The following is a 27,999-nucleotide window of genomic DNA, read 5'->3' on the forward strand; positions in this document are numbered from 1 at the left end:
TGAAACAGGTATCCTTAACACAAAAACAACAACAACAACATACCCTTAACTACCAGTTTTTATTACCTCTTCAGATTTGCAATATTTATAAACTTCTTCAATTTATCTACAGACTATAATGGATTAATTCTAACATTATAACAGTGATGCCCACCAAACCTTTTTATCTTGATAAAGCTATTATTAATTTCGACATCTTTATGTTTTTTTCCCCCATCTCTCGGCCAATCAAAAACCAAGGTACGCCCAGCCGGGGGCGGAGAACTCAAATTGCACGGACACGTGCATTTAATGACTTCTGATTGGTTGAGAAACTAACGGAGTAACTTTTGCACGTGATTCACTATTGAAGCATCGTCATTGTAGCGCGGGTTTTCACTTGAGTGTCGAAAATACATCCCATTACTGCGCTTAGTGAATGGTTTATAAAAAAAAAACACTTTCTTAACCAATCAGAAGTCATTAACAAAACCAATCGTCTCACTCCGCACTTCACACCGGCTACATCAGTCTTTGCTTCGAGTTTTGATTGCTTCACTGACTTGCATGTGTCCTTTATGATTGGCCAGCGTGATTACTTTGGTTTTGGTTTAACCGACACAATTGATAACCGCTCTAGCTGCCGCTTTTCAGCAGCAATAATTCCATTTAACTTAAAAAATCGACTTTTACAAAATATAGCGATGTTTGTTCTTGTATAAGGTATTAAACAAAACAAAAATATATAATCTTCACGCCGAGACATCAAAGAAAGATTTAAGCTTGACTTCCACCTCTTCCACCGTGTATTTGATGTATTTTTCAGGATTCTTTGTAAAGGGTAAACTTGAATATCTACAAAAGAAAGAAACAAATAAACACATAAGGTGAAAGAAAGTGAATTTTACAAATTCAGTTGCCACGTTTTTCATCCACTCTTTTTGTAGATAATAATTGTCGTCTATCGCAAATCCGCGAACTAATTAGTTATCTAACATAATAAATGATGAACAAAAGTTCACGGCACTGCGTGGCACTTGGATGAATTTAAGAAAAAAGATTTTAAAAGGGTAAAAAGGGCCAAAAAAGACTGATGAAGGGCTAAGCCCGAAACGTACGGTTTTTGAACAACATGTTTAAACACTTTTTACCCTTTTAATTTTTTTTTACTTTGATTGGTTATTTATCGTTAACTGTTCCGCGCTGATAGATAACGCACTGTTCTTGAAAAGAAAACTTGTTTTTGGCTTTTACTATAAGGTAAAGACATGTTATCGTTTCTCTAGCAATTAGACAACATACTCGCCCTTTTTATTCGGCAGACACTCCTCGCTTGAAGAAAATGAGGGTGAGGTGTTATTTGTTAAAAAGACCACTGACATAACAACAACAACAACAACAACAACAACAACAACAACAACAACAACAACAACAACAACAACAACAACAACAACGGCATGACGTCATTAAGTGCCCAAAACGGCTCAGGTGGAGCCATGATGAGGACCATGAGGGTAGCAACTAGTTTCGTTGCAAAGTTTTGGACAATTTATAGCGTCATTTTTATGGTCTATTTAAAAATTAGACTCCTGACCTTCGTTCTCTACAAGCGATTGCTGCCGCTTCTCAGATTTGACGAAGAAGAAATTCTTAATGTGAAGATTAGTTTTCGAAATTCTTTTTGCTCGAAATAACCTTTGCTTCGTTGATTCACCTGCAGGTAAACAACTACGCAGGCTTTCTTTTGGCTCGTCACGCAATTCGTTGGAGACGAAAGATTGCGTTACGAACCAGAAGAACGCTAACTAGAATTTCGCCTTTGAACGAAATTCTACCCCCTTGCATCTGCTCGTTATGACTTACTTGTCTCTAAAGGCGGTGTAGAGCGGTAAAATGAGATCCATATTTTCATTTCTTAGTTGATCTCTCAGCTGTGTATCAGGAACTGCATATGTTTTCTGTATCTCGTACAGCTCTTCAAATTCTGTGTTAAAACCCTTCAAGAGAAAAGTATTATATCTTTGAACTCTTCAGCTAAGTAGATGTGTTGTGTTAATGACACAGACGATGAAAAACCACATTCATAACACCAAAAGATTTGCTCAACAAAATGTTACGGTATTCGCTATTTTTCTAGCAGGCTAGCAGGGATCCCACTACCTCTCAATGTCACCAAAGGGGGTGAGGGGTGAAGGGGGTGGAGTGGGTGTGGAAAGAGAAACCTCGAGCTGTGCCAGCCATTGAGTGCTGCAGTGCAGATACCTTAAGAAAAGTCTCATTGGAAAGAACCAGTGAAACAAGTCAAGTACAAGCGCAACTGCTACTGCTTCTAGAAACTTTCTATTCCATTCTTACCTTGAACTTGTCTTTTATCATTTGTCTTTGTTTATCTTTAAGCTGAAAAAGAAAACAAAGACAAAATGGGCTATGATGGACAAAAACAAACAAAGTTAATGTAATAATCGTTGGACAGTATAAAAAATAACTTGTCCAGGGCGTGGACCTAGTCACTTCTCGCAAAAAGCAAATCACTGGAAATTTAACTAGCCAATCGGTCAACAGCCATGTTTTAGGCCCATTAACCAGCCCCTCACCGAATATGACTGAGCACGCGGTTTTCGTAAGAGCAGTTGCTAAGCAATTTGATATATACTGACATATGACGTCATTTTGACTTGCAAACGTTTGCCCAATCCACAATACACCATAAAGAACTCGAAGTAAACAGACTGTGAAAAGCGCGGGAAACGCAGTGTGGCACACACAAGACCGATTTTAGTTTTAACACCCGGTTGGCTAAAACGTGACGCACGACTCCCTTCTCTCTTTTTACAGCCTTTTTTATGCCTAATTCGCAGGCTACCTATAAACTTTCTAATAGTCCTTTCCAATTCTCCCTCGCTCGTAGGTCGCCCTAGAGTGTTTCTCGCGACTTCGTTATTCGTAGCAAGTCTAACTACATACCTACAACTCGCGTTAGGCTCCTTTCGATATATTAAAATTCAGCATGGTAGCGAGGCCTAGAGGACACAAACAAAAGAAATTTTACAAGCATGCTTATTCATTTCTTTTGTTTGTGTCCTCTAGGCCTCGCTACCAAGCTGAATTTTGATATATCAAAAGAAGCGTATTATGAATTAAAAGATTAAAAATTTTAGTCTCGACAGAATACCTTCACTTTGGCACCATGCTAGTGGTGGTAAAAGGATAGGTTAACGGCTATTTTTTACGGTTTTTTTTCTCTGGATCACAAGTTTAATTTGCTGTAAGATCATTTTTTAGAATTAACAAGGCAACAAATGATCTTGCAGGATATGGCGGCTCTACTTACAGTACTTACTTTTGTTTGTGGTTCATTTACTTTATGTGCTGACATTGGTTTCTCCATCTCCAACAGAAAGTTAAGTACTTTTCCCCAGCTAAAAAAAGCAATCAATCAATCAATCAATCAATCAAATTTCTCACATTTTTTTCCGCCCAGCCCCTGAGGAAGGTTTGTATTACAAACCGAAATATTGCGCAAAGTTTTTTCAATATATTTTAGTTTTTTATAAACTTTATTATTTTTGACCGCTTTAGCCTGTTAGGATCAGTTTGCCGTCTATATTTTCCAATCAATCAATCAATCAATCAATCAATCAATCAATCAATCAATCAATCAATCAAGTCAGTCAGTCAGTCAGTCAGTCAGTCAATCAGTCAATACCATTTCTGATAGGCGCTTTTCTGCTCGTCAATTAACTGTTGGTACTGTTTCTCCACTCCAGTAATTCCTCCTTCTTGAAGAAGAGCAAGAAGACCCGAACTGCAACAAAACAAATACAGAATTCAATGAAGTGTTATTCAATAACATTCGTTTTCAACAACACAAAAATTAAACTCGTGATTCTTAATCTTCTATATTGTAATCCAGTTTCAACTTCGCCGTGTGAGCTGCCCTTGTTTCCTAAGAATTCCTCAATTCTAAGTAACCAACATTATCATATTAAAATGTTGCCAAATCCTTTAATCTTACCGTTGTAGAGTTTTTACAATGTAATTGTAGTTGTTCAGTAAGAAGAGAGCACAAAGAGTCGGCGCCTCGTAGACTCTTGCCTTCAGCTCAAGATTCAGTCCCAGGGCTCCAAGCACACGTTCTACGTAAGAAAGGTACAACCTTGGGTGAATAATGTATTTTTGTATGGACAGGGTGTCAACCTACGGAAGGTAATGTACATTCTTTATCGTCACAAGACATCTACCAATTCTGCCATCGTCATGCAATCATTCCTCTGACGAAGGTAGAAAGATTGCGTGACAAGCAAAAAGAACGTTGGTGATTTTCTTAGTTATAACAGAAGTAGGAAGGACCAAAAGGAGAGTCGGTGGGCAGAAAAGAACATTTTAGTTCGGTGGCTAAGCTCCTGCATTGTGCGATTTTTGATACAAGAACCAAACTTTGTAGGATTATAGGCATTTACATACTGGTCAGTTCCTGCTATAGTGCCAAGGTACAAGTTTACGGCATTGATATTGTTCTAAATTTTATGCAGAAAACTCGGTGCAGCACAGAAGAAACTGTTATATAAAAGTGGGAACGGTCGATTTGGATGGAGAAGAGAAGAAATGGGTTAATTTTAAGATTCGACAAACATGTCGGTGCCTCTAGATGTTGAGTGGTAAAATGTGTTATTTGCCAGAAGGAAACAACTAAAAAACTGATAAAATAACAGACAAAGAAACAAGACAAACTTCATGAATTTTTATAATTTGTGGTTTCTATGGAAACCGAAGTAATTTCGGATTGGAACTATATATAAAAATAATTGTATTGATGACTTCTATCGGAGTGCCAAGTTTCATGCTTGTATCAAGAAGTGCACAATTTACCCAAAATTTCGAGCTAAACTTCTTTATGTTCAATTTGAAATTAATTTATTTTCATAATATGTCTGCCGGAGAATGTATTGATACAGTGAAGGGAACTTACGCATCGATCATTCCTTGGCTAGAACAAGAAAAAAGAAAAAATTCAGTACTTACGGACAAACTCAGCAACGACCTTTATAAAAAGTTCTGTTTCTCTTGTGAAGAAATTTCCACTCTGGTCCTCTGCAATACCAAATGGAATCAACAGTCAAAACCTAAATGAGCCAACTTTGACAACTGTTAAATTTAAAAATAACTAGAAAAAGGTAGGGAAAGGAACGGACGTAAAATAAAATACATCTTTGCTTTGGATTTGTATTTCCCGAGCTCTTTAACCCGTTCATTTGGCGAAACGCGTATTTTCCTGCGCTTAGTTGCAGTGCACGTTTTCCCTCGCTTGGCGCCGGTTGCACGTTTTCACTGCGTTCTCTGCGTGTGTTGTGATTGGCCAAATATGGTTACTTCGGTTATGGTTATAAAAGCGCCCTAACGTAAAGACAACCCAAGTTACTGCAAGGCAGAGAAAACTCATGGAAGGAAGTAACGAGCTTGTTAACATAGAAATCTCATTTTCCATTTTTTTTTTTTTTCACCAGCTAACTCTGCTGACACCTTGTTATCCCACATCTGCTGTATTGCAAATAATGCACAAATGCGTCACCGACAAAATTATTGTTCATACCAAAAGCCTTTTCACTCCATACCTTGCATGGTGACCAACATGCTTCCAACTGTTTCAGTGTATGGCAGGAGTTGCTCCATGAATATCAGCGTCTAAAGAGAACAACATGAACGTAAGGTTGAATACAGGATGTAGATACGAAGTTAAGTGCTATGTTCGCCCTTACACAGTCAGTTCGTTTTGTCAAGTAAGTAGAAATTTAATGTTCAAAAACGACAGGTGGTATCTTCATGTACCCCCCTTCCCAACCTTAAAAGATGGTGTCTTGTTTGTATAGCCCCCACTCTATCAGGAGTAGAAACTAAGAAAAACATTCAAACATCCTTGTGCCATTTCTCCAGCAGTGCAAGCTTCATGCACACCTAATATGAAAGCCTTAACTCAAATTTTGAAGCCAATACATTTTGTCCATTTGGCTTACCAGACAGGTGGTATCTTGCATACCCCCCTTACCCCTACACATGGTGGGACCTCTTCAAGTACATTTGTTATGACCACTTCCCTTAAATAGAAGAAATCTTATATTTTAAGTCTTATTGTCGTCATGAACGGCATTTTGAGCGTCCAACCGGTATTCTGGAAAATCATGGGTTCGACTCCCGTTGGGGGAACTCGGAAAATCTTTTTTCCGAGTATTTCAACTTGAGAACGCTTCTTCATTTACTTTGGCATTTTGAGTATTAGCATTGTACGGACCACAGCGGACACGAAATTCTTCGGCTGTTGTGTTACAGAGTGATTATGAACGAAAGTCTCCAGTACAACGTACATTTCTTGTCAGCTCGTGTACTGTTCCATCACTTGGCATGTTGGAATGCTTATCAGGACCGTGCTGAAAAAAGAACAAGTATCCATAATGAGAGAGAAGTTGTGTCATAACGCAACCAACCGATGTGAAATCCCAACAAGCAAAGAACATGTACTGAACTTTTATCTTAGTTGAACGCAACAAAAGGTAACAGTCATAAGGAAAATTATTACAGATGAAATGAAACGCAACCTAGCTTAAAGAAACGTTTTAGAAAAAGTTTATGTTCACCTTTATCCCATCAGCAAAATCGTCCAGAGCCTTGGCAGACTGGGAAACAAATGAAATAAAAGTTTGATAAATGAGAAAGAGGTTTACCGATGTTTAAATTCAATAAAAACGCCATATTCATAAGTAGCGTGAAAAAAATCGCCCAAACTCTAGCCTCCTAGGTCAAGCACAGTCTCTTTGTCGCTCGCGCTTCACACTCACTCTATACTATCCAAAAGGAGAATTCCTTGCAGTTTACTTATCTTCTCTACAGTTGTTGCTGGGAACGTCACGCAACGTTTCCTTCCCGGGAATAGATGTTGCGTGACAAAAACCAAATAACGGATGCACATTTCTGCCTGTGAATGGTAAGCTGAGTAAAAGTAAATTGCTCTGTTGTTCCTTCTGTAGTGACTCACCGTTGATTCCATAGCGTGAATGAGTGTAGGAAACTGCCCTCGAGTCCTGTGGAATGTTTCCTGTAACAGTATAAAAGAGAAAATCAAATAATTAAATGTCACGTTTAATGTGCTTAGTCGGCGAAACAAGCGCCGTTTATATGACGGCAAATCTGAAGAACCCGAAAAGTTTCCGACTCTACCAGAGTATTAAACATTTACCCCTATTTCACATTAAAATCTTTTAAACCCTATTTCAAACTTGATCGTTGACAATCTGTACCCCTTTTCACCCTGATCTGTACTGCTATTTCATCACGTTTTATCAAATCGAATGACTATTCTTCTTTGTTACTTTTATATCTCGACCTTGTTCGTTTAAAGATTATATTCAATGATGTCCAGTTTTAGAACTAGAACACTATTTCAGAGAAAAACAGTTCAAAGACATACTTTCCTAGCGTACAAAGCGGCGTCCCCTCCGACCAGGAGTACCCGTACAGTTCAAAACCAAGAACTTCCCTGGTATATAAAAAACACCCGGTGCTCTAATATGTAATACTGCCTTGAAAGGAACTGGAAACTTACAAACATACCTGCAGAGTAACATAGAAATCAGGCTGAATGGCATTGAAGGCCTTGAGTATTGGAAGCACCTGCTGAATGGCCGAGTAGTTGTGCTTGTTGAAATGGCGCTTTAGAATGTTTATAATGGACTGCGGAAAAGACAAGACTTTAGTGCTTTCTTATGACTCGTTAATCCAGAGCCAAAGTTATTTACACTTGGCCAATCACAACAAACCAACTTCACAATGAACCAATCAGATGTGGACGTGAAACCTGCAGCCGGCGCCAAGCGCGGGAAAACGCGCGAAACCTTCCTGCACTTTATGATTGGTTTAAAAAAACTCGCGCCACATACTCAACCAATCGCGACTTGATCACGTGTTTTCCCGCGCTTTGCTTAAAACGGCTTTTATGATAAAAGAAATCGTTGTATATGAATCCCCCTACAAAGGATAAAGAAATCAATTTTACAAACTAAACTTGCGTTACAATTTCTATGATGGAACCCCAAGATCAACCACGCCCCACGGGCTAAGAGAACTTTTACAGCATTTTTACACATTGAAAAATCAACAAGTGACCAAAACTTGAAGGAAATTACATGTAAAGCAAATACCTCTCCTTCAGAAATGAAATCATCCATAGCGGCTTGAATAAGCTTGTCAAAAATGGTGCTCTGGCTTTGCTCTGGAATGATGCTCTTCATTAGCTCTCGTTCACTCTGTAAAAACAATAAAACAACAGCAAAAAATTGTAACGAAGTCTTTCATCCACACGTCAGATACAAAGAAACATGTTAAAATCTCTTGATTTTAATTTGCTTGCGCCTCAGAAGACATATAAAAACCATCATGGCCGCTATAGTAAAGGATTTCCTTCTGACCGTTAGCCTTTGTGCGGAAAGTGGGCCGTGGGGACCACACGAGGTTAAAGAGGCTATGTCACGCAATTTAGGGCAATTTCGACACCGACCAACTGGTCATAGAATTAACTGAAATATCACAGTGACGGCTTAAAACTGTAAAAGAACTCGAAAGAAACACAGAAAAGGCCAAAAAAGGGCATGAATGCTCAAAATGCGAGAAGATCAAAACGGGCTGCGTTCGGGTAAACTTGAAAAACGTCGGCCCGACTATTTTCAGGTTAATCTCAATTTGTATGAAAGTATCATTTACAATGCTCCGAAAATCATCCTTGTTTGTTATGTGGCCGTAGTTTTGCCATTAAAAGACTTTTACTCTTCCAATTTGAAGTTTAAAGAAAGAAAATAAATGGAATTAACTAAAATACCGTGACCTCGCCCCTTTCAGTAAGTCGGCCATGATTTCCGATTTGTCTGTTGTCTATGATTTACAGCTACTTTACACAATTTTTATTTGCTCGTGTAGACAAGAAAAGTTGACCAATTTTTATGTGACAAATATATTTGCTGATAAGCTAGCGTGTTAGCATTTATGTGACAAATAAAAGTTGTCACATACAAAAAACTGCTCGTGTAGACGACTCGTCACATAAAATGCGGCAAATATGGACTCAGCCTATGTAGTCTCCAATCTCCCACTGGGCACTGTGAACGCGTATCTCTGCTGTCCAAGGTCATTACTGGCGCACTAAACCTTGAACTGCCGACAAATAATTTTTGTGTCATCTACACGATCAAATATATTTGTCGCATAAAAATTGTCACACAACATTTGCCCGAGTAAGTCCGGCTTTAAAACGAGTACTCCTGCCAAACGTTTCATATGAAATGAGTTTGATTTAAATGAAAATGAACATACAGCTAAAACGATTCATTTCCATATGAATGGTCTCTACGAAGACTCGTAGTGACACGAGACAAAAGGCAACTAGCAAATAGCCTATTCTTTTGACCTCGGAGGGATTTGAAGCCACTACCGCTGGATTAGATCACCTTGCTACGAGATGCCAGATGGGAGCAAGTCGTGGCTTTATTAGGGTAGTTATTCCTCGCATAGAAGATGTAAACAGCCACACTCATTGCAATTGAATTGTAAATAAGGTTCATTGTTACGCAAATTGTACAGCTTGAACAAGAAGCTTGCTTCATTGTTGAATTAACATATCAAACGCGAGAGCGGGTATAATTCCAGCCACCTAGAAGAGAGTTGAAAATACAACGCGCAGAGGAGTACTTTTGACGAACTTTAAGGTGCTTGGAAACGTGATGAAATGCTCTCTCAAGTATTTTTAAGAGTATGTCTTCTTAATCGAATCGTAAACTACAAAAACCAAAGAATAAACGAAGAAATAAAGTTGTACCAATCTATTCTATCATAAAGACCACATTTCCGAACCAATGTCATGGTTATGGTTTCCTTTGTTTAAACCTGATAAATTATTCATGTGTTTGAGAAGCAGAAAGCAAACAACTTCGACCATCAATAGACCATTTGCATTATGACGTAAAAGCGCAAAGGCTTCTGGTAGTTGTAGTTAGGTTCGCGGGAAATTTTGAATTATTGTCATCAAGCCTGTCGTGATGGAGGTAAAGTAAATTACTCTCACCGAAAAAGGCGTCCCTAAGGCGTCATTTAAAAGGCAAAAAGCAACCTCTCAGTATAAAACCAAGTCTGTTAAAATGAAAAAGGTATGAAAGAAATTGTATATTTGCTGGGTTGCGTTTTGTAGTGAAGTTTCAACGAGTGTTTCCTCCAGTCGAGTCTCAATCGCGCTGTTATTTAATTATATTCCTTAAGCTTTTGCTTGCCAGGTATTTTCAAATAGCATACGAAGACGCAATATTTTACCCTTTCTAAACATTGGGGAGTACAGTACATGATGTCTGCACTCGTAAAAATCTTTGAGGCTCAATTTTTAAAGTCTCACAAGAGGCCCTGCCAGGGGGTTCCCGTGTCGCTTGTCTAAATTTTAAAATGTGCCGTGTCTCTGTTTTTAAACTTCGCGTCGCTGTCGGTAGTAAAATTGAAGGAAAATTACTTGTCCTTGTCGGAATTTAAGTTTTTTAAAAAGGGTTGTCGTTTGTCGCGATTTTATTTTATGTGCTGTCGTTACTTTTTGGGCCATGTCGCTTGTCGGAATTTACCCTGGCAGGGCCTCTCACAAGTAATCGCTCATCAACAAAATTATGTAAATAAAATTATATTTGCTCACACGTACGGCCCACGCTCGTATTGAAACCACAACACCAAATCGACGAGTTGACATTTTCAGTACAAAAAACAAGAAAGCTTCTTTGTTAAAGAAAATTGCAATTACAGTTCAGTTTAAATTTGACGAGAAAAGAAATACATTTATAAGATAAATAAACAAACAACCTGTATTCACCTGCACAGGGACAGCTGACAGGGAAGTTTTGATTGATCAGCTTGAAAATCCTTTATCATTAACCCTTCATGATTCATCGCTGAAGCTCGATTAAACGAGGAAAATTATTTGACTCGTTTCTCGGTCTCACTGTAAAAATAAATTAAACTAACCGTCCCGCCGAGTAATCATGATATATGGTAAATTTTCTAAGCTTTTCAGTCAAGAATTAATTCACCTGCGATCGATGGAAGCGATCGTTTGTTGAACGTTTGAAAATAGATGATGAACAAAGTCAATGGCTTGCCTTGCTTTCACTTGATTAATTCCACACAAATTTAATCATATTCTAGACTCGTCCTTTCAAGCAATCTGTTTCCAGTGCGCGATTTTTTGAAGCTGTGATTTTAGGATAAAATTATTTACGAAGAGAAGTTGTCGGCCGCGATGAATGAAATTCTACCAAGTCAACTCCGCACACAACGTACATATTAAACTTACTTGAACACGAACAACATTTGTCAGTCAAGTTTCATTCCAAAGCTATCATCCTGTTTTCTATATTTTTGACAGGTAACTGAAATATAAATGTATAAGCAAATTTCGAAGCTACAAGAGCGTAAACTTTAGCAGCTCAGCTTCAAATAAATGTCGTAGATGTCCATCTTCCCGCTTGGCTGCCTTAGCCAATCACAAGCCAGAAATGGTGTTTTCCCGCGAACCTAACTACAACTACCAGAATTCTTTGCGCTTTTACGTCATAATGCAAATGGTCTATTGGGCGTTCGAATAATCTGTATGTTTGAACATGAGTTCGATGTATTTGTTTTTTATAGCTGCCCTTGATTTATCAGGGATCTTCTTCAACATACAATTGTTGCGGTGCTGCTTCAAAGACGCAAGAAAGTACACATTTCTTCAAAAATGCAGGACATTAACCATATGTCAATGTGCCTGCCAAATTGCGATTCTTATCCTAGATGCCGTTGAGTCGTGGAAAGGACCCGATGAGCAGCCCAATGAATCCTGTAATGTACTCAGAATGCTGCCGATTTCCATCATGTTTTTGCTGGCCTGTAACATTTTGGTACTTTACGCTGACCACCAAATGGCGCCTCGAAACCAGGAAATATCTTCTAAACTCAAAACGTTCGCAGCACTATGTTTGGGATTCGTTGGTTCCGTGGCGATTTTGTTTAGTTGTGCCTGCAAAGAGTTTCTTTTTCTAATGGCAATCAGAGGAATGCTATTTATTGTCCTCATGGCTCATGTTTTGCTGTATACTGTGGCTTCGAGGAATATTCACGTACAAAACGAGAGCAGCGCTCCAGAAGATTCGAAGCAAACACGTTCTTTGCCGTGGAACGTTTGTAAAGACAATAAGAGACTTCTGTTGTTTTATTGTATTGTATGTTTGATATTAGTTTTTAGCGACTTGCCTCGTTCATTTTTCAGTCAAGATTTTGAGCAAAACAAAGTGTTTTATTCCGCATTAGGCAAGACTGCCACCAGACTCATTGTTGGAATCGTTCTACCTGCAATGTTCATTTATTTGATTGATTCAAGCTATGAAGAAAATGAAATGAAAATCATAGTTATTTAGAAGCGAGTCTTAAAATGCTGGAAAAAAAAAACAAGTTCGTTTTTATGAGAAACTTGTTCCCTTACATTTGCTTAAGTGTGTTGCCTGGTATGAAGATCTGTTCGGAAACATTCTACCATTGGTGTTTAAGTAACAATGCGAAAAGTGTGTTTTGTTTACGCCTGAAAAAGTTCCATGTATTACTGTAAATTCTGTACAGTAAAATGTAGATATTGTTGTAATCGTTCTATCTGCAATGTTCATTTATTTGATTGATTCAAGCTATGAAGAAAATGAAATGAAAATCATAGTTATTTAGAAGCGAGTCTTTAAATGCTGGACACATAAAAAAAACAAGTTCGTTTTTGAGAGAAACTATTTCCTATGAGAAACTTGTTCCCTTACATTTGCTTAAGTGTGTTGCCTGGTATGAAGATCTGTTCGAAAACATTTTACCATTGGCGTTTAAGTAACAATGCGACAAACTTGTATGTTTTGTTTACGCCTGAAAAGCTCCACGTATTACTGTAAATTCTGTACAGTAAAATGTAGATATTGTTGGAATCGTTCTATCTGCAATGTTCATTTATTTGATTGATTCAAACAATGAAGAAAATGAAATGAAAATCGTAGTTATTTAGAAGCGAGACTTAAAATTCTGGACACAAATAATCAAGTTCGTTTTTAAGAGAAACTATTTCCTATGAGAACTTGTTCCCTTACATTTGCATAGGTTTGTTGCCTGGTATGAAAATCTGTTCGAAAACATTTTACCATTGGCGTTTAAGTAACAATGCGACAAACTTGTATGTTTTGTTTACGCCTGAAAAGTTCCACGTATTACTGTAAATTCTGTACAGTAAAATGTAGATATTGTTGTAATCGTTCTACCTGCAATGTTCATTTATTTGATTGATTCAAGCTATGAAGAAAATGAAATGAAAATCATAGTTATTTAGAAGCGAGTCTTAAAATTCTGGACACAAAAAATCAAGTTCGTTTTTAAGAGAAACTATTTCCTATGAGAACTTGTTCCCTTACATTTTCATAGGTTTGTTGCCTGGTATGAAAATCTGTTCGAAAACATTCTACCATTAGCGTTTAAGTGATAATGCGACAAGGGTGTTTTGTTTACGCCTAACTATATTTACCAGAGCTGCAAATAATTTTTTTCACTTGTAAGACACCATCTTGGTCGGACAAAACAAAATGTGGTCGGACAGATTTTTATTCATTGTTGCTGTAAAATGATTTACGATCCAAAAATTGTCCGGACATTATGTCCGACCACACTTGGGATTTCGTCGGACACGAGCAATTTTTGATCAGCCAATAGTGTTGACCGACTGTTATTTGCAGGCCTGTCTACAGTAAAAAAGTTCCACGTATTACTTAGTTCATTGTAAATTCTGTACAGTAAAATGTTAATAGCTTGCTTGCTGGGCATAATAGGGCTGTTATGGTGGCAATCAAGGGTTAAATTTGTTGTTAATATATTTGCACCAGCTGACTGTAATAAAGAATCCCAACAATTATTAACAGAGTTTTTGTAAAAATATTGAAAAGAAGAAAAACGACGTAAGGTTGGGAGCGAAACGGACGCCAGAATACTAACAAAAGATCGAACTTTACTGAGAATTGACCACAGTCCTGTGCGGGCGGGTCACGATTGGTTTTGGTTTCACTTCTGATTGGTTGAGAAAGTGGCGCGATTTTTTTAAGCCCGTCACTAATCGTACAAATTCAAAGCTAAAGAAAATGCGAATATTCTTTCGACACAAGTGAAAATCGCTCTATCTGTTAAGTCAGGCTTTGACTTAATCTTACACAGTTTTTTTTTATGGAACTGCTCGACCATTAGGTATACAGGATCTTTTCAAGAAATACCACAGCAAATACGAACTCAGTGAAACAAAAACTGTTTTGTCTGATTCAAGCCCAATACAGTTGAACCTCTCTAATAACGGACACCGGAGGGACAGAGCAAATTGTCCGTATTAGAGAGGTGTTTTTTTCGTAGAGGCCTCCACTATGACGTCACTTTTATGACTTCACTGACAGCTTTTAAAAGGTGTTCAGTAACCAAAGTGAGGCCCACACTCGTCTTTAAATTGATAAATATACAGCATTGAAACATACTATCTATAAGCAGAGTACTACATTGTGCATCTCAGCTACATGAACTGTATACGAATCACTGTATACGAAAACAGTCAACTCTCTCTTAACGGACACCTCTATAAGACGGACACCTGGTGATGGTCCCTGCCGTTTTTCAGTCATTTTACTGTAACCAAAATCCCTATAAGACGGACACCTCTCTAAGACGGACAACGGACACTTTGAAATCATTAACGGACACTTGAGAAGTGTGTTCCAAACTTCGCAAAGTTTGTCCGTGCTCTAAGGACACGTGTATACCAAGCTTACTAACCACAAGCAATGTCGCTTTAACGGATTACATCTTTGCTTACGTATATGGACACTAAAGAGTTCGTTCTCTACTTACAGTATTACAGTTTGTAGAAGCTCTCAATTTTTGCTTTAACAAGCAAATACGGTCCTTTTATTATTTTAGTCTCGTTGCAGTTAGCAAAGGTTTGTTGCATTGTGCAAAGGTTTAGCTTTATCATCTCAGAATTACTGGTGTCATGTTACCTCGACTCTCTATAGAGCGGACACCTCTCTAAGACGGACAGCTGCGGCCTGGTCCCGAAGGTGTCCGTCTTAGAGAGAGTTGACTGTAACATTAAGCACAATTCTGAAAACTTCCAAGATGAATAAAGCGTTGTTGTTTTAGAAACCGCAAACAGAAAATTGCATTACATACACAATCTATCACTGCCTGATCACTAGAGTGTCCGATATAAAGAGGTTAAGTTTATATTAATTTGCTTCCTATGGCCGAGATTTAGTGTCCATTGTCCGTATTTGAGAGGGTCCGTATTATGGAGGTTTTTCCTAAAGAAAATATGGGAGAATTTTGTCGGGACATCGGTAATTGTCCGTATTAGAGAGGTGTCCGTATTGGAGAGTTTAAACTTTCTTATAAAATCAGTCAGCTATAGTCACAGGTAGCCCAAGCTCCTCAAGGAGCCGTCAACATATAGACCACATATGACATTGCGTAATAACGTTATTATAAGGGTTTGTATGGGAATTTACCGATCGTAAAAAATAATTCAAAATAGAGGAAAAATATCCAATAAAATCGACTTACCTATCCTCTTCTATGCATATGTTGTGTTTCTATGCCGTTTGGGGGCGATTTGAAGCCATTTCAGTGGGTTTTAGGTTCGCTGGTTTCCTCTCTATATATAATTCCTCAAGGTAGGTCACTCGAGTGCCGGAGGCCAGCAGACCGACTGAAGGAATTCAGCCATAAATTCGCCCCATAAATTCGATCGGAGCATAAATTCGATCGGAGCATTTGGGGCGAATTTATGGCTGAATTCCTTCAGTCGGTCTGCTGGCCTCCGGCACTCGAGTGACCTACCTTGAGGAATTATATATAGAGAGGAAACCAGCGAACCTAAAACCCACTGAAATGGCTTCAAATCGCCCCCAAACGGCATAGAAACACAACATATGCATAGAAGAGGATAGGTAAGTCGATTTTATTGGATATTTTCCCTCTATTTTGAATTATTTTTTACGATCGGTAAATTCCCATACAAACCCTTATAATAACGTTATTACGCAATGTCATATGTGGTCTATATGTTGACGGCTCCTTTAGGAGCTTGGGCTACCTGTGCTATAGTGTGGCTAAACGGTGGAACAACCTGAAGACTAAAACTCGTATCATTTACTTATTCAGGGATGTTATAAAAACATCAAGTAATAAAATAATGACAAGAAAAGATTATCACCTGGATGAGTTTGAGCAGAGATTTACAGAACACAATATAATTCACACCATCGATTTCCCTGAAAAAGGTACAGACAGCAATTAATTAATATATAAAACAACAGACACTGATGATACTATGAAGACTACTATAAACAACATTTACATTTACATTACCCAGGGTGGCTTGAATAACTTGCTATTATTACTTACAAAAAGCCAGGGGGGTAAGTGGTATACCAGTATTCCTGAAAAGCATGTACCCAGTATACCAAAAATGTCTCCTCAAAATCATGCAAAATACCAAAATTTGGAATAACACAGTACACTTTATACCCCAAAAAGGCCCAGTTTTAGGTAAAAATACAGTATACCCGGTTTAAAATGCCCCTGTATACCGTATGCCTAAAAACCCTGACCGATCCTGGAAAATGGCCACCAAATTAGGCACTTGCTGTGTAATTGAAATGTTCTTTCACTGTTTTAAGAAAGTTTTACGGCACAAGCAGTAAAACGCAGTTAATGGAGCGTGACGTGCAAATCCCTAATCAGTTTATTACGTACTGCATTTAATTATGTTACATATTTGGCGGCAATAACATAATGTCTTTGTTTTCCCGCTTAGTTTAATTGAGAACCTTGAATTAGCTTATTGTTTCACCTATTGCACAAGACTGTCTAGTCTTGTCACAGCTTGATCTGCAAGATGGCAGTTTTCTATTGGTTACAACCATAGCCATGTCTAGCTATAAAAGCAGTATGATTCAATGTAAAAGCACTTCCCTTCATGGTGTGCTATAATCAGTAGGCATATTCATTTTTAATGTCATACCAAAACAAGTTGTCAGGGAGCACAACAATCACGGAACAGGGACATTAAGACGTTATTTATATACTTCACCAAATTTGATGGTCATTTCTCCCGCCGAAATTTAGCTAAAATCAGTTTCATGGTCCCTTTACTGATACTTACTCTTCTTCCTCTTTGGCAGCACTGACATCACTTGGAATGGCTGAAGTGCGGCGAGAATGACCTACAAAGAGTTGTTCAAATAAAGATCAACTTCTTTATAATGGTCAGTACAGTCAACTCCCGCCTTTGGACACCTTGCTATTATGGACACCCCATTATTACGGACAGGAGTTGAAGTCCCGGCGAATAAGAATTACTGAAAATAACTCCCGCTTCTACGGACTTTCTCTATTGCGGACACCAAATTGTAGGCCCAAAGGTTTCCGCTATAGTGAGAGTTGACTGTACATATAATTTCACATATTTTCTTTATTTGCCAAAGCAATAGTATTTTTTTTTATTGCTACATTCATATCTTACAATAACAATCAGTGGAAAGTAGACATAAATATTTTACCATGATGCTCTGACTTGGAGGGAACACGGCGTAACCTGAAAATAAAACGTAGCTGATTGCATTTCTCTACTTGTAAAACAAGTAATTATTTCATTTTAAACATGAATTACTCTAGAGAAGAAGGTACATGTATCACTCTCTAATTGTCTAATCCTGATATAATGAGCCTTCCATTCCATAACTCAAACGCATCTTGCTTATTGGGAGTTAAAGAGGGAGTGGTGTATCCAAAAGGGAAATGTCAGTTTTCTTAGGCAAGGGAAATGGTCAAAATTATTGTACTCAGAAAGGACCCACCACTCTGAAAACAAACAAACAAAAAAACAAACAGAAAAAAAAAAAAAAAAAAAAAAAAAAAAACAGGTGGTCTCTTTATGTACCCTCCCCCCTCCCCCACCCTTTCCACCCTTTCCACCTTAAAGATGGTGTCTTGTTTGTATAGCCCCCACTCTATCAGGAGTAGAAACTAAGTTTCAAACATCCTTGTGCCATTTCTCCAGCGATGCAAGCTTCATGCACACTTAATATGAAAGTTGTAACTCAAATTTGGAGACCAAAAAATTTTGTCCATTTGGCTAATCAGACAGGTGTTATCTTGCATAGCCCCCTACCCCTACACAAGGTGGGTCCTTGTTGAGTTCACTTGTTATGACCACTTCCCTAATGAAGGAATAATTATTATGAAGTAAGACTTATTAAGTGATCTTTAAACTTGATCAATGGCAACATACTCTCCTCTCCTTTTAGTTCCTTTTCTAGTGGGTGTATTCACACCACCTAATAACAACATGAGAACACAAATTAATTCTGATTAACAGCCCAGGGGGGGTACTCCGGCTTGTAAATGACGGGGATGATCGAATGGAGGCAAAGATCAGGACCCAAAAAAATCCCTGGACCAAGAATAACCCCCAAAAAAGTCCCTTGTCAAATTACCCCCAAATTTGCCAGGAGGGGCAATAACATAACACAAAGAACGCTCGTTTTGTTTATTCATCATACCATAAATACGCCAAGGCCGCGCCAAGGCACTTTAGTTCGTTTTTAATACCCAAAAAAATCCCCTATCTAAATCAAGTCACCCAAAAAAATACTTGCCAAATTTCCAAACCCAAAAAAATCCCCGAATTGAAAATTTCAAACCCAAAAAAATCCTTCGATCATCCCCGTCATTAACAAGCCGGAGTACCCCCCTGGGATTAATAGAGACCAGTTAGTAAAGTCCTATAGTTTTAGTAAAGTCCCATAGTGTGATCATCTGGGTGAGAGCATTTCTGAAAAGCCCTGTTGTTGGTTATTGATGTTTCGACAACCTGAGCAGAAGTAAAAGGGCTAAACAGACCAATCAACTTCCACAGACCAATCTAATAACATAATTGACTGACAACAACTATCTCTGTACGTTCCAATTAAAGCTCCACTCCATGATTTACGCTGTTTGAGGAGGTTTTTTTTAAATAAGGGTTTTATGTATCAGCATTTAAAACATGTTCCCAAAATTATCTTGATAGCACTCTACAAATACTTCACACTAGATTCATCGTTTTTAGATACAAACCTTGGGTAGATTTAACCTTTCCACCAAAAGACTGAAAAAAATATATTAAAGTTTTGTTAACACCATGATGTCTTGAGTGCACTACTGCATATAGTAACATAGTCTTCACGAAAGTCCTCTCTCAGCCAGTACTCTACTTGATATCAATTTGTGATTGTTAGCAAGAATATTGATTGAATTCCAAAATAAATTTCACACTTGGACCAAACTGGTATACAAAGCTCAAGCTTATCCCATGTTTCGTAGCATAAGGCAACTTGGGGGAACTGGTACTCCCCGTGCATGAGACATTAATCTAATGCCAGGTTACGAGATTGCCTTGCAAGTTCACCTGTATGAAATTACATTATATACATCCAAAGACAAATATGCTCCTGGGTGGAGAAAGGCACTGCAAGAGTTATGTCCTGCCTAAGAACAATGGCCCTGGCCAGTGCTTAAGCGAGGACCGCTTGATCTAGAGTCCCACCATCAGCTAACCATTAGGCCACCTCTGTTAATACTCACAGTAGCTATGCCTAGGGGCAAATTTTGTAGCACTTGAAGCAAAAATAGCTGTCGCAAATAGACACAAATTAAACTATAATGCCATTAAATACGTTATCAAATGAAAATTGATGATACTTACATCTTTTAACCTGTGAAAGAGAAAATATAATGATCATTGTCAATTCTGATAGTGAAATGCTTAGCAGTGCAGTGCAGTGCAGTGAAGTGAAGTGAAGTGAAGTTTTAGTATAGTCTAGTACAGTCTAGTCTAGTGGTGTGGTATGGTGTAGGGTAGGGTAGGTAGGGTAGGGAAGGGCTAAGTAGAATAGGGAAGTGTAGTGTAAATTTAAAGTCATGTCATGTTCATTAAGTCTAGGAAGAAATGTATGTTCTTCAAAAATGTTAAAAAGAGATAACAATGACATGGAATCATTGAATTTTTTTAACATTTTTATTGCTAAGTAAAAATTTAATAAAAAGATTATGATCCATTTGTTTCAATGTCATTATCACATCATTTTCAAGTCAAAAATGTGTGATAGTTCCGAGGTGAAAGATGAATATAAAAGTGAAAAAATAATTGATAATAAACTAATTGTTATTTTAGTATTAATTAATTCCTTTAGTGTCAATTATTTTTTCATGAATATATTCAACTTTCACCTCCGAATTGTCATGTTAGATTTTACTTGGAAATGTGGAAATGTTGTTTCGTAATAAAGAAACTTATTTAAAATGTTGTTAAAGAGTTTCTTTTAAAAGGAGGGGCCTGCCTTATTCTTTGTGTTTAAACTACAATATCGACAAAAATAATACTCACCCCTGAAGAGACCTCACAAGGGAATTAGATCGGATTTGTGCATAGACACTCATAAAATCTGCAAAAAAAGAAAAATGTCTTAACAGAACATAGTGGAACCCTAATATAACACTAGATTTAGTTGTATTAACAATGTAGCTGCTGCTGTATTAAAAATTTATGGGGTTTTTGAATAAGATGTACAATTTAGGAGTTAGAACTGCAGTCGAAGGTAGACTTTGCTACTGACCCATCTATCTCTTTTTTCTTTTTTTCATCAGCAATGGAAAATTGCTTTCCTTAAAATTATTTTTAAAGTGAACCGCACGCACTCAGCATTGAAAACGGGAAGCAGGGTGTTCTGACCACTAAATTATGACAGAGATTGAAGTTCAGTGGTAAAAAATAAATCTTGCAGGATCTTTAATGATCTTCTTTGAAGACCTACTGAAGAATCTTTTATTAAGGATCTTCATGGAGAGTATTAATAATTATTATCCCCAACATGGCCTCACCAGTAGAATCATCTTTGCCCGGTCCATTCAACCAATGGGTTATTGTGCATAAATCTTCCAAAACTTTTTCTACAGTGGAAAAAAGAAGATGTTGGCAAATACCTACTAAGACCTAAAGTACAAAATTAAAAAATCAAAATTAAACAGACACTTAAATATCAATAATACTAGTCAAAATTGTATTCTTGTATAGGCATTTTTACAGACCTGATAAGTGTTCCAGCTTTATATTTTCCTTTGGGGTTTCTAAAAAAGTTAACAAGCTCACATTAAGATTCAAAAAATAAAAAGACTGACTGACTAGAGTTTTGCCAATTTTGGAATGCACATGGTTCCATTATTGACTGGTAAGATACAAAGGACTGGGGATGGCCTGACTTGGTACCTTGATCACTTTCAATCAGCGTCAAGATCATCTCCACAGGAACTGGTTTGCTGTGTCTGTTCAACAGGAGACGGAATTCTTTCCCTAGTGAATCACGGCCAAAGTCACGCAAGGAAGTCTGAAAAGGCATTTAACAATGTTATAATCAAAACTTGAAGTAAATGTAGCTGCCGTAGCACACAGCAGGAGAAATGTCTATGGACGTGTCACAATTGGTTTTTGTTTTATTTCTGAATGGCTGAGAAAGTGGCATGAGTGTTTTAAACCACTCACTAAGCGTAGTAATGCAAAACTAAAGCAAATGAGAATTACTTTCAACACTCAAGTGGAAACCGCTATAATATACCATAAAACTCTAATAAGCTAACCCCCCTCCTGAAAATAATCCCAAATCTTAGATGCAAAAATCCCATTACAATTAAATTACTATTAATATTTTTTATATAAAAAGTTATAAAACACATACCAGGTTTGACAGCTCCAAACAGTTAGGATTGTTCTGATTAAAGAACTCAATGGCATCCAACACTCTTTCCAAATTCTTGATGTATGCATCAAGCTGGCCAGTAGGTCTGGTAACAAACAAAAAATTAAAGTTGACTTAGCTACTTACTTGAATAACAATATAGGTACCTGTTGCATGTCAAATGTGCAAAGTATACTGTACACATGAACAAGCAAATATTTGTTTAAGGTGGCACATAATAGTTTACCGTAGTCAGAATTGGACATGTCCGTCCTTGGCGTTCTATTGACGTTATATCAATAATGTTTAGGAAAATATTTTAGTCCAAACTTGTTCAAGTTTTACAAACGAACAAATTGAGGTCATTGTGATGTCAAAATTCATTGCCATGGCAACATCACATGAGGTCAAAGTAACCCTATTTTAGACCTTTTGAGTTAAATAACTCAAAAATTACTTGGTAGAAGTTCTTGTTTTTTGATATATTTTTATCTAACCAACAAAAGGAACAATTTTTTTAAAAATTTGTAGGCAGGATTCGGAGCTACGTTATTTTTTCAAAAATTTAAGGTGGCTCTGAACACCACCTACAGAATATGTAAAAAATTGTTGGATCTTAGGAGGCAGTGTGGCCGAGTTGTTAGGGCATCAGACTTGAAATCGGGAGGTCTGGGTTCAAGTCGGGTTCTGGCCACTACCTGGTGTTGTTTCACAGTAGACCCGAGAACAACTCCTCAGCCAAGCTTGTAAACAGTCAACTGGTTTGCCTCATGACCTTGTTTCATATAATTTGTAATATTTGTTTCTAATGTTAAAATGCTCGGCCCCATTAGCACTTGCCCTAAATCAGTTACGGAGGGTAAAACAAAATAATGTCTTTCTTGTATTGTTTGTTTTGTCCATTAGACAAAAATAATTATATGATTCAGAAAAACAAAAACTTTCACAGTCTAGTTTTTACGACTGCCTGGTGACGTTTCAAAAATAATAATTCTTTCTTCTACCCTTTCTTTGAACCTCTTAAAATTTCATTAACTTCAGCAGGATTCATGATGGGAATTGTTTTTTTAAGATTTGACAATGGCTTTGGAGAGACATTAAAACGAACTGATTGAGCGTGTTTATTACCAGTACATTTCATCAAGATCTGGCTTTAGGATATTTACAGGTATGTAAGACCTGGCCCCTTATTTAACCCCATCTCGTGTTCGCATCATGCTATGAAATCATAAACAAACTTTTTTTCACTTTTAAACTGTGTGCTAACTTACTCTAGTAGCTACTTACGCATCTCTAATGACATGTTCGACGCTAGCATAAACATGGTGGTAACTGATCACGTGATCCAATGCTGCCAAAGATTTATCAATATCTGACGGAGTTAAGAGGTGTAACTAAGTTGAAAACTATATACAGTCGAACCCCTATTATGTGGGGAAATGGTAAGTGGCTGCTGCGGAGAAATGGTAAGTGGCTGCTGCGGAGAAATGATAAGTGGCTGCTGCGGAGAAATGGTAAGTGGCTGCTGTGGAGAAATGATAAGTGGCTGCTGCGGAGAAATGGTAAGTGGCTGCTGCGGAGAAATGGTAAGTGGTTGCTGTGGAGAAATGATAAGTGGCTGCTGTGGAGAAATGGTAAGTGGCTGCTGCAGAGAAATGATAAGTGGCTGCTGCGGAGAAATGATAAGTGGCTGCTGTGGAGAAATGGTAAGTGGCTGCTGTGGAGAAATGATAAGTGGCTGCTGTGGAGAAATGATAAGTGGCTGCTGTGGAGAAATGATAAGTGGCTGCTGTGGAGAAATGATAAGTGGCTGCTGCGGAGAAATGGTAAGTGGCTGCTGCGGAGAAATGATAAGTGGCTGCTGCGGAGAAATGATAAGTGGCTGCTGCGGAGAAATGGTAAGTGGCTGCTTAATAGGTTCGTCAGAAACAAGCATAAAGCGTGGTAGATACATCACTTTATTGGCAGGAAATTAAAAGGTCAACGGAATCACATCAAGAGGATTATAGGCGTGTGTTTGAATGTTTTAATTGGTCGTCTCTTCAAATTTCAAACTCTTACCTGCCATTAGGTTGTTGAAAACAAGGATAAACCATGCGTATTAAATTCTTGGTGGCAAGGGGAGGTAAAAACAATAGACGAATCCTCATTGGGACAGCCAGAAAGTGGCCATGACGGCTTAATAGAGGTGGCCGCTACACAGTATTATTATATACTGGCAATATTTTGGGGACTTTGATAACTAGCCACTTAATAAGGTGTGGCCGCTTATAGGGGTTTGACTATAACACTAAAAGTTTAAGTTTCATATGCAAGTAAAATATTTAATATGTTACAATGACTAATGAAGGATACTAGCTTGTCTTCTCTGTAAGTCATCGGTCTCTCTGTGAACAGGAACAATGGTGTCCTCCAGCTTGTGTATACGTACTTCAAATTTAGACAAGATGTCAAGCTGCAAGCAAATGTACAACAAGATTGTTACTTCTTTAACCATAATCTGGAAGATAATAAAAATATACATTTATTTATTTAACTATTCAGTGACCAAAAAAATAATTATATCACCCTCTAGTTGTCCTTAGTGCACTGGTTAATTTTGCAGTGCAGGACGTAAAAAGTCCTAAGTTCTAAGTTTTCCGGTTTTTGTTTCACTGAGAATTTTTAAAACATTTTGCAAGATAATTTATGAATCTGCATGGACACCAATGCAAGAAATGATGTTTTCCCAATGATTTTCTCTTTTCTGAAAAAGTTATACTGTGTTTACAAAAGCTGTTTTTATTGGGGTGCGATATGAAACAAACAATCATCAGCTGCGTCATAACACCTTTACATGTCCATACCGTAATGAATTTTATACCTGAATGAAAATCTCCCTCCAGTACAGAAACCAAGGTGAACTCAGTTACAATAATTATTATTTTGTGGTGGAATCATGTTAACAAACACAGAGCCACAAGAGAGAACTGGGCCCAGGTATGTGCTGCTGGCCCCTTAGAGCCCCATTAGAGTATTATTTGGCCATTTATAGATCTCATCTTAGTGTAAATGTAAATATTTTTTGCGATCCCAACTTAGTCACTTTCTGTTTATGCATCAACCTTATAGACCATTTAACTTGGTAATCCTAAAAAGAATTTAAACAGAATGCAGAGCACTTTACTCTTCTTCTTTCTATTTATTCAATTACAAAAATCCCTTTAACATGCCAAAATTTTCTTACCCCTAAAATCCCGAAAATGTGTGACCCCATTCTAGTAACTGTATTGAAAATGCAACCCATTATAGTCAATCTAGTTGTGAAAATGTAACCCCATCCAGTGGCACATGCCCATTAGCCCATTACTAGGAAGTACCCCCCCCCCCTCCCCCTGGAACCGGTATGAAATTCACCCAGGTATCATGTATTTACCCCTTAAAATTCATGCAAGGAATGGCAGTTTTCCTAGTCTACTACTGTATTTATTCGATTTAGCGCCCTGGGTGCTCAATACATTTTTTAATCGGGCGGGGCCTGGGCCCGATTCATAATCTGTGTCAGATTTTGTCGTTTTTTTTTTTTTTTTTTGTCGGTAAATCGTTCCAGAACCTCGCGGCCCAGCCGATCCCTTGGTCACGGTCACGCAAGTTTTCATTACTTGCGAAATATTACGTTCAAATCGTACAAGTTTTAATGTTCACTCCCTGGAAGCTGTGTTACAAAATCATTCCCGTCTAATTTTACGAGTACTCTATGCTCTGTTAAACGCGCAATATATATATATATTTGTGTCCGGCATTTAAGTCTTGACTTGGAGCGAGTACTGGAGATTCGCATTGCAAAATCTTGCTTTCTTTGCCATGTCCAAACTATTTTAATATTGTGAACGCAATACCAATTAATAAATTCCACGGCTCAGACACGCACAATTTTTACGGCTTCAAAACTTTCGAAATTCAAATACTTTTCGAAACATTTCTTGGTCTTATCTTGAAAAAAAAAAATCAATCTGAAACATCTTTTTGGAGATTCTTACGTTTGTCTCAGAGCGAGTACTAAATATTCAAATTGTGAAAGCTATTCTCGTAGTAAACACTACGTCATTCACGCAATTTTGTCTTCGCCGGAAACTGCAAGCGTCACTGCAGTGCACTTTTTTCAGCCAGACTCCACTTTAAAAAAATTTTATGAGGAAGAACTGTTTTATTGAAGCGTTTGACTCAGAGTGAAAATAAAACGCCGTATTACGTACCCGGACTGTACTGAATACTGCAAAACAACGCAGTTTGACATGTACAAGTGGTGCAAGCTAAATAAAGAACCATTAGGTCATGACAGATTTCAAAACCGTAGCGATCAGCCGATCACTCGCGTTTAACATGAACACTCTGCTCTCTGAAATGTATAATTTTGTTTCATTCCATATTTTACAAGAAGAGAGGGCTGAATATAATCACATAGAGAAAACAAAGACCGCTTGGACATGTCCAAGCTATTTAAAACTACCACTACGTCAGACCCATGTCACGCGATCTCTCGCTTGTAGCTATAAATAATCATTCACCTATTTTCTGTTTGAATACTCTGCGCTCTGTTTGTGTGAAATACTTATTGTTGTGTTACTCAAGCGTTTGGCTTGGAGCGAGTATAAGTCGTACAATTTAGCCAGAACGTGTTAAATATTGCAAAACAACGACTTATTTTCTGGATATCCCAATTTTTGTTTTGAGTTTACGGTATTTTTAGAATCGAAACGTTATCGAAATGTAAGTTGCAAGCTCAGCAAGAATGTGTCAAAGCACGGGATACACCTCATCCGCTAAACGGAGAAATATAATGGGATGGCCTTAGTCTACTCTTTATTTTGGCGTGATTTGGCTTTCTTTTAAATGAACTGGTTTGGGTTATTTTATTGAACATTCGGAACAAAATAAATATTTGCATGCGTAAGCAGGCATTTTTCCGGCTAGGCATGTGGTTTTAAAAAGAAAAAGATGACGTGGTAAAGGAGATTCATGTCACGTTCACTCCGTGACTAACGCAAACACGACTTGTGTTTCTCAAGTGACTGCTTTTCTAAATATTTTACTGTGCGGTGCCGTGCCTTTAAGCCAAAGCACTGAAAGAGGTCAGGAGGTCAAGCATTACCCGCACGATTATAAACTGCTTGCAGTTCTTGTAATCCTTGAGACTGAGCGCTTATTTGAGGTGGGTTCTTTTTCAAGGCTGGGCGCTTATTAAATTTTTACCAATTTCAGGAAGTAGTAAGTTTATTTTGTAACAAAACAATATACTAACAAAATGCAAAAATGTACCAAAGCAGAATTTAAAACTCTTCATTGAAAGTTTCTGTAAAATACTAAGAAAACTCGGTCTTTATGGAAGTCTCTTAGTAGTACTTAGTAAATTTCAGTAATCGTTACTTCTCTTTTCACTTTTTATTTAATTTTCCTACATTCAGGGTGGGCGCTTATAATTTCGAGGTGGGCGCTTATTCCAGGTTGGGTGCTTAATCAAATAAATACGGTATCCTGACCACTCCGACATGCAATTCCTTCCCCTTCCCAAGCTGTACCCCCTCCCCGGATACAAGCAAGGTTGCTGAATGGCAACCTTCCTAAATAACCTTAACCTTAATCTTTACAGGTGGGCAAACCTGTCTTAATGATGATTAGAAAATGATGAAGATGATTGGAAAAACAAATAAAAAAGTAAATTAAGAATCATTCTCACCATGTTCCCAGTAATTTGATCAGTCTTTTCCAAGCTGTCTTTCAGAAAAACCAGGATATTTTTCTCCTATATCAAAAAAAAAGGTAAACCTCAAACTTTTGTGGCGTTTTCACGATTTAAGCAACTCGCCCTAAGAGGTTGGTGAGGGTTATCAAACTAAGAAAGAAACAAGACAGTAATCTGTGAACGGCCGAAGAATGCGAAGATTTTCTGTCCAGTGCTTGGAGAGGAAATACCTGTGCTAGTTTGTCTTCTAGATGTCGTTTCCTCACCGAAATGTCATCCATCATCATTATATAGAAATTGAAACTATCGCAAACTTTGTTTCCAAACTATTTTCTCATATTTTACGCGTAGAAGTCGTGCTTTGGAGCTGGAAAAACCGCGAGCACCTCCCTGACAGCCGCCATCTTGGATGTTTTGATTGCG

General features: G+C 37.8%; 1 protein-coding gene across 1 annotated transcript; it reads right to left on the reverse strand.

Moving 5' to 3' along the window:
* Positions 1-40: 40 nt before the first annotated feature.
* Positions 41-27,996, reverse strand: LOC144632503 (exocyst complex component 7-like). The gene is made up of 28 exons (XM_078491173.1): positions 27,807-27,996; positions 27,571-27,636; positions 24,210-24,309; positions 23,142-23,226; positions 21,855-21,960; positions 21,389-21,506; positions 21,211-21,249; positions 21,004-21,072; positions 20,510-20,567; positions 19,829-19,838; positions 19,201-19,231; positions 18,374-18,419; positions 17,643-17,677; positions 17,246-17,306; positions 16,295-16,352; positions 8,169-8,273; positions 7,582-7,701; positions 7,007-7,066; positions 6,609-6,647; positions 6,339-6,401; positions 5,592-5,661; positions 5,002-5,070; positions 3,995-4,115; positions 3,686-3,784; positions 3,320-3,398; positions 2,335-2,376; positions 1,843-1,976; positions 41-834 (listed from the first exon to the last, which is right to left on the reverse strand). The coding sequence occupies exons 1-28, from the start codon at positions 27,861-27,863 to the stop codon at positions 732-734; spliced, it is 2,043 nt and encodes a 680-aa protein (XP_078347299.1). The 5' UTR covers positions 27,864-27,996; the 3' UTR covers positions 41-731.
* Between the last annotated feature and the right edge of the window lie 3 nt (positions 27,997-27,999).

The sequence above is a fragment of the Oculina patagonica genome, chromosome 12 (assembly GCF_052425735.1).
Source record: "Oculina patagonica isolate OP01 chromosome 12, crgOcupat, whole genome shotgun sequence".
In the NCBI taxonomy this organism is placed as follows: Eukaryota; Metazoa; Cnidaria; class Anthozoa; order Scleractinia; family Oculinidae; genus Oculina; species Oculina patagonica.

Coding starts and splice junctions, on each gene's coding strand:
- LOC144632503 (XM_078491173.1), bottom strand. CDS start 27,863: ATGATGATGGATGACATTTCGGTGAGGAAACGACATCTAGAAGACAAA. Junction 7,702..8,168: donor ATTTCATTTCTGAAGGAGAG/GTATTTGCTTTA, acceptor TCTTTTCCGCAG/TCCATTATAAACATTCTAAA. Junction 3,399..3,685: donor AAAAGCGCCTATCAGAAATG/GTATTGACTGAT, acceptor TGCTTTTTTTAG/CTGGGGAAAAGTACTTAACT.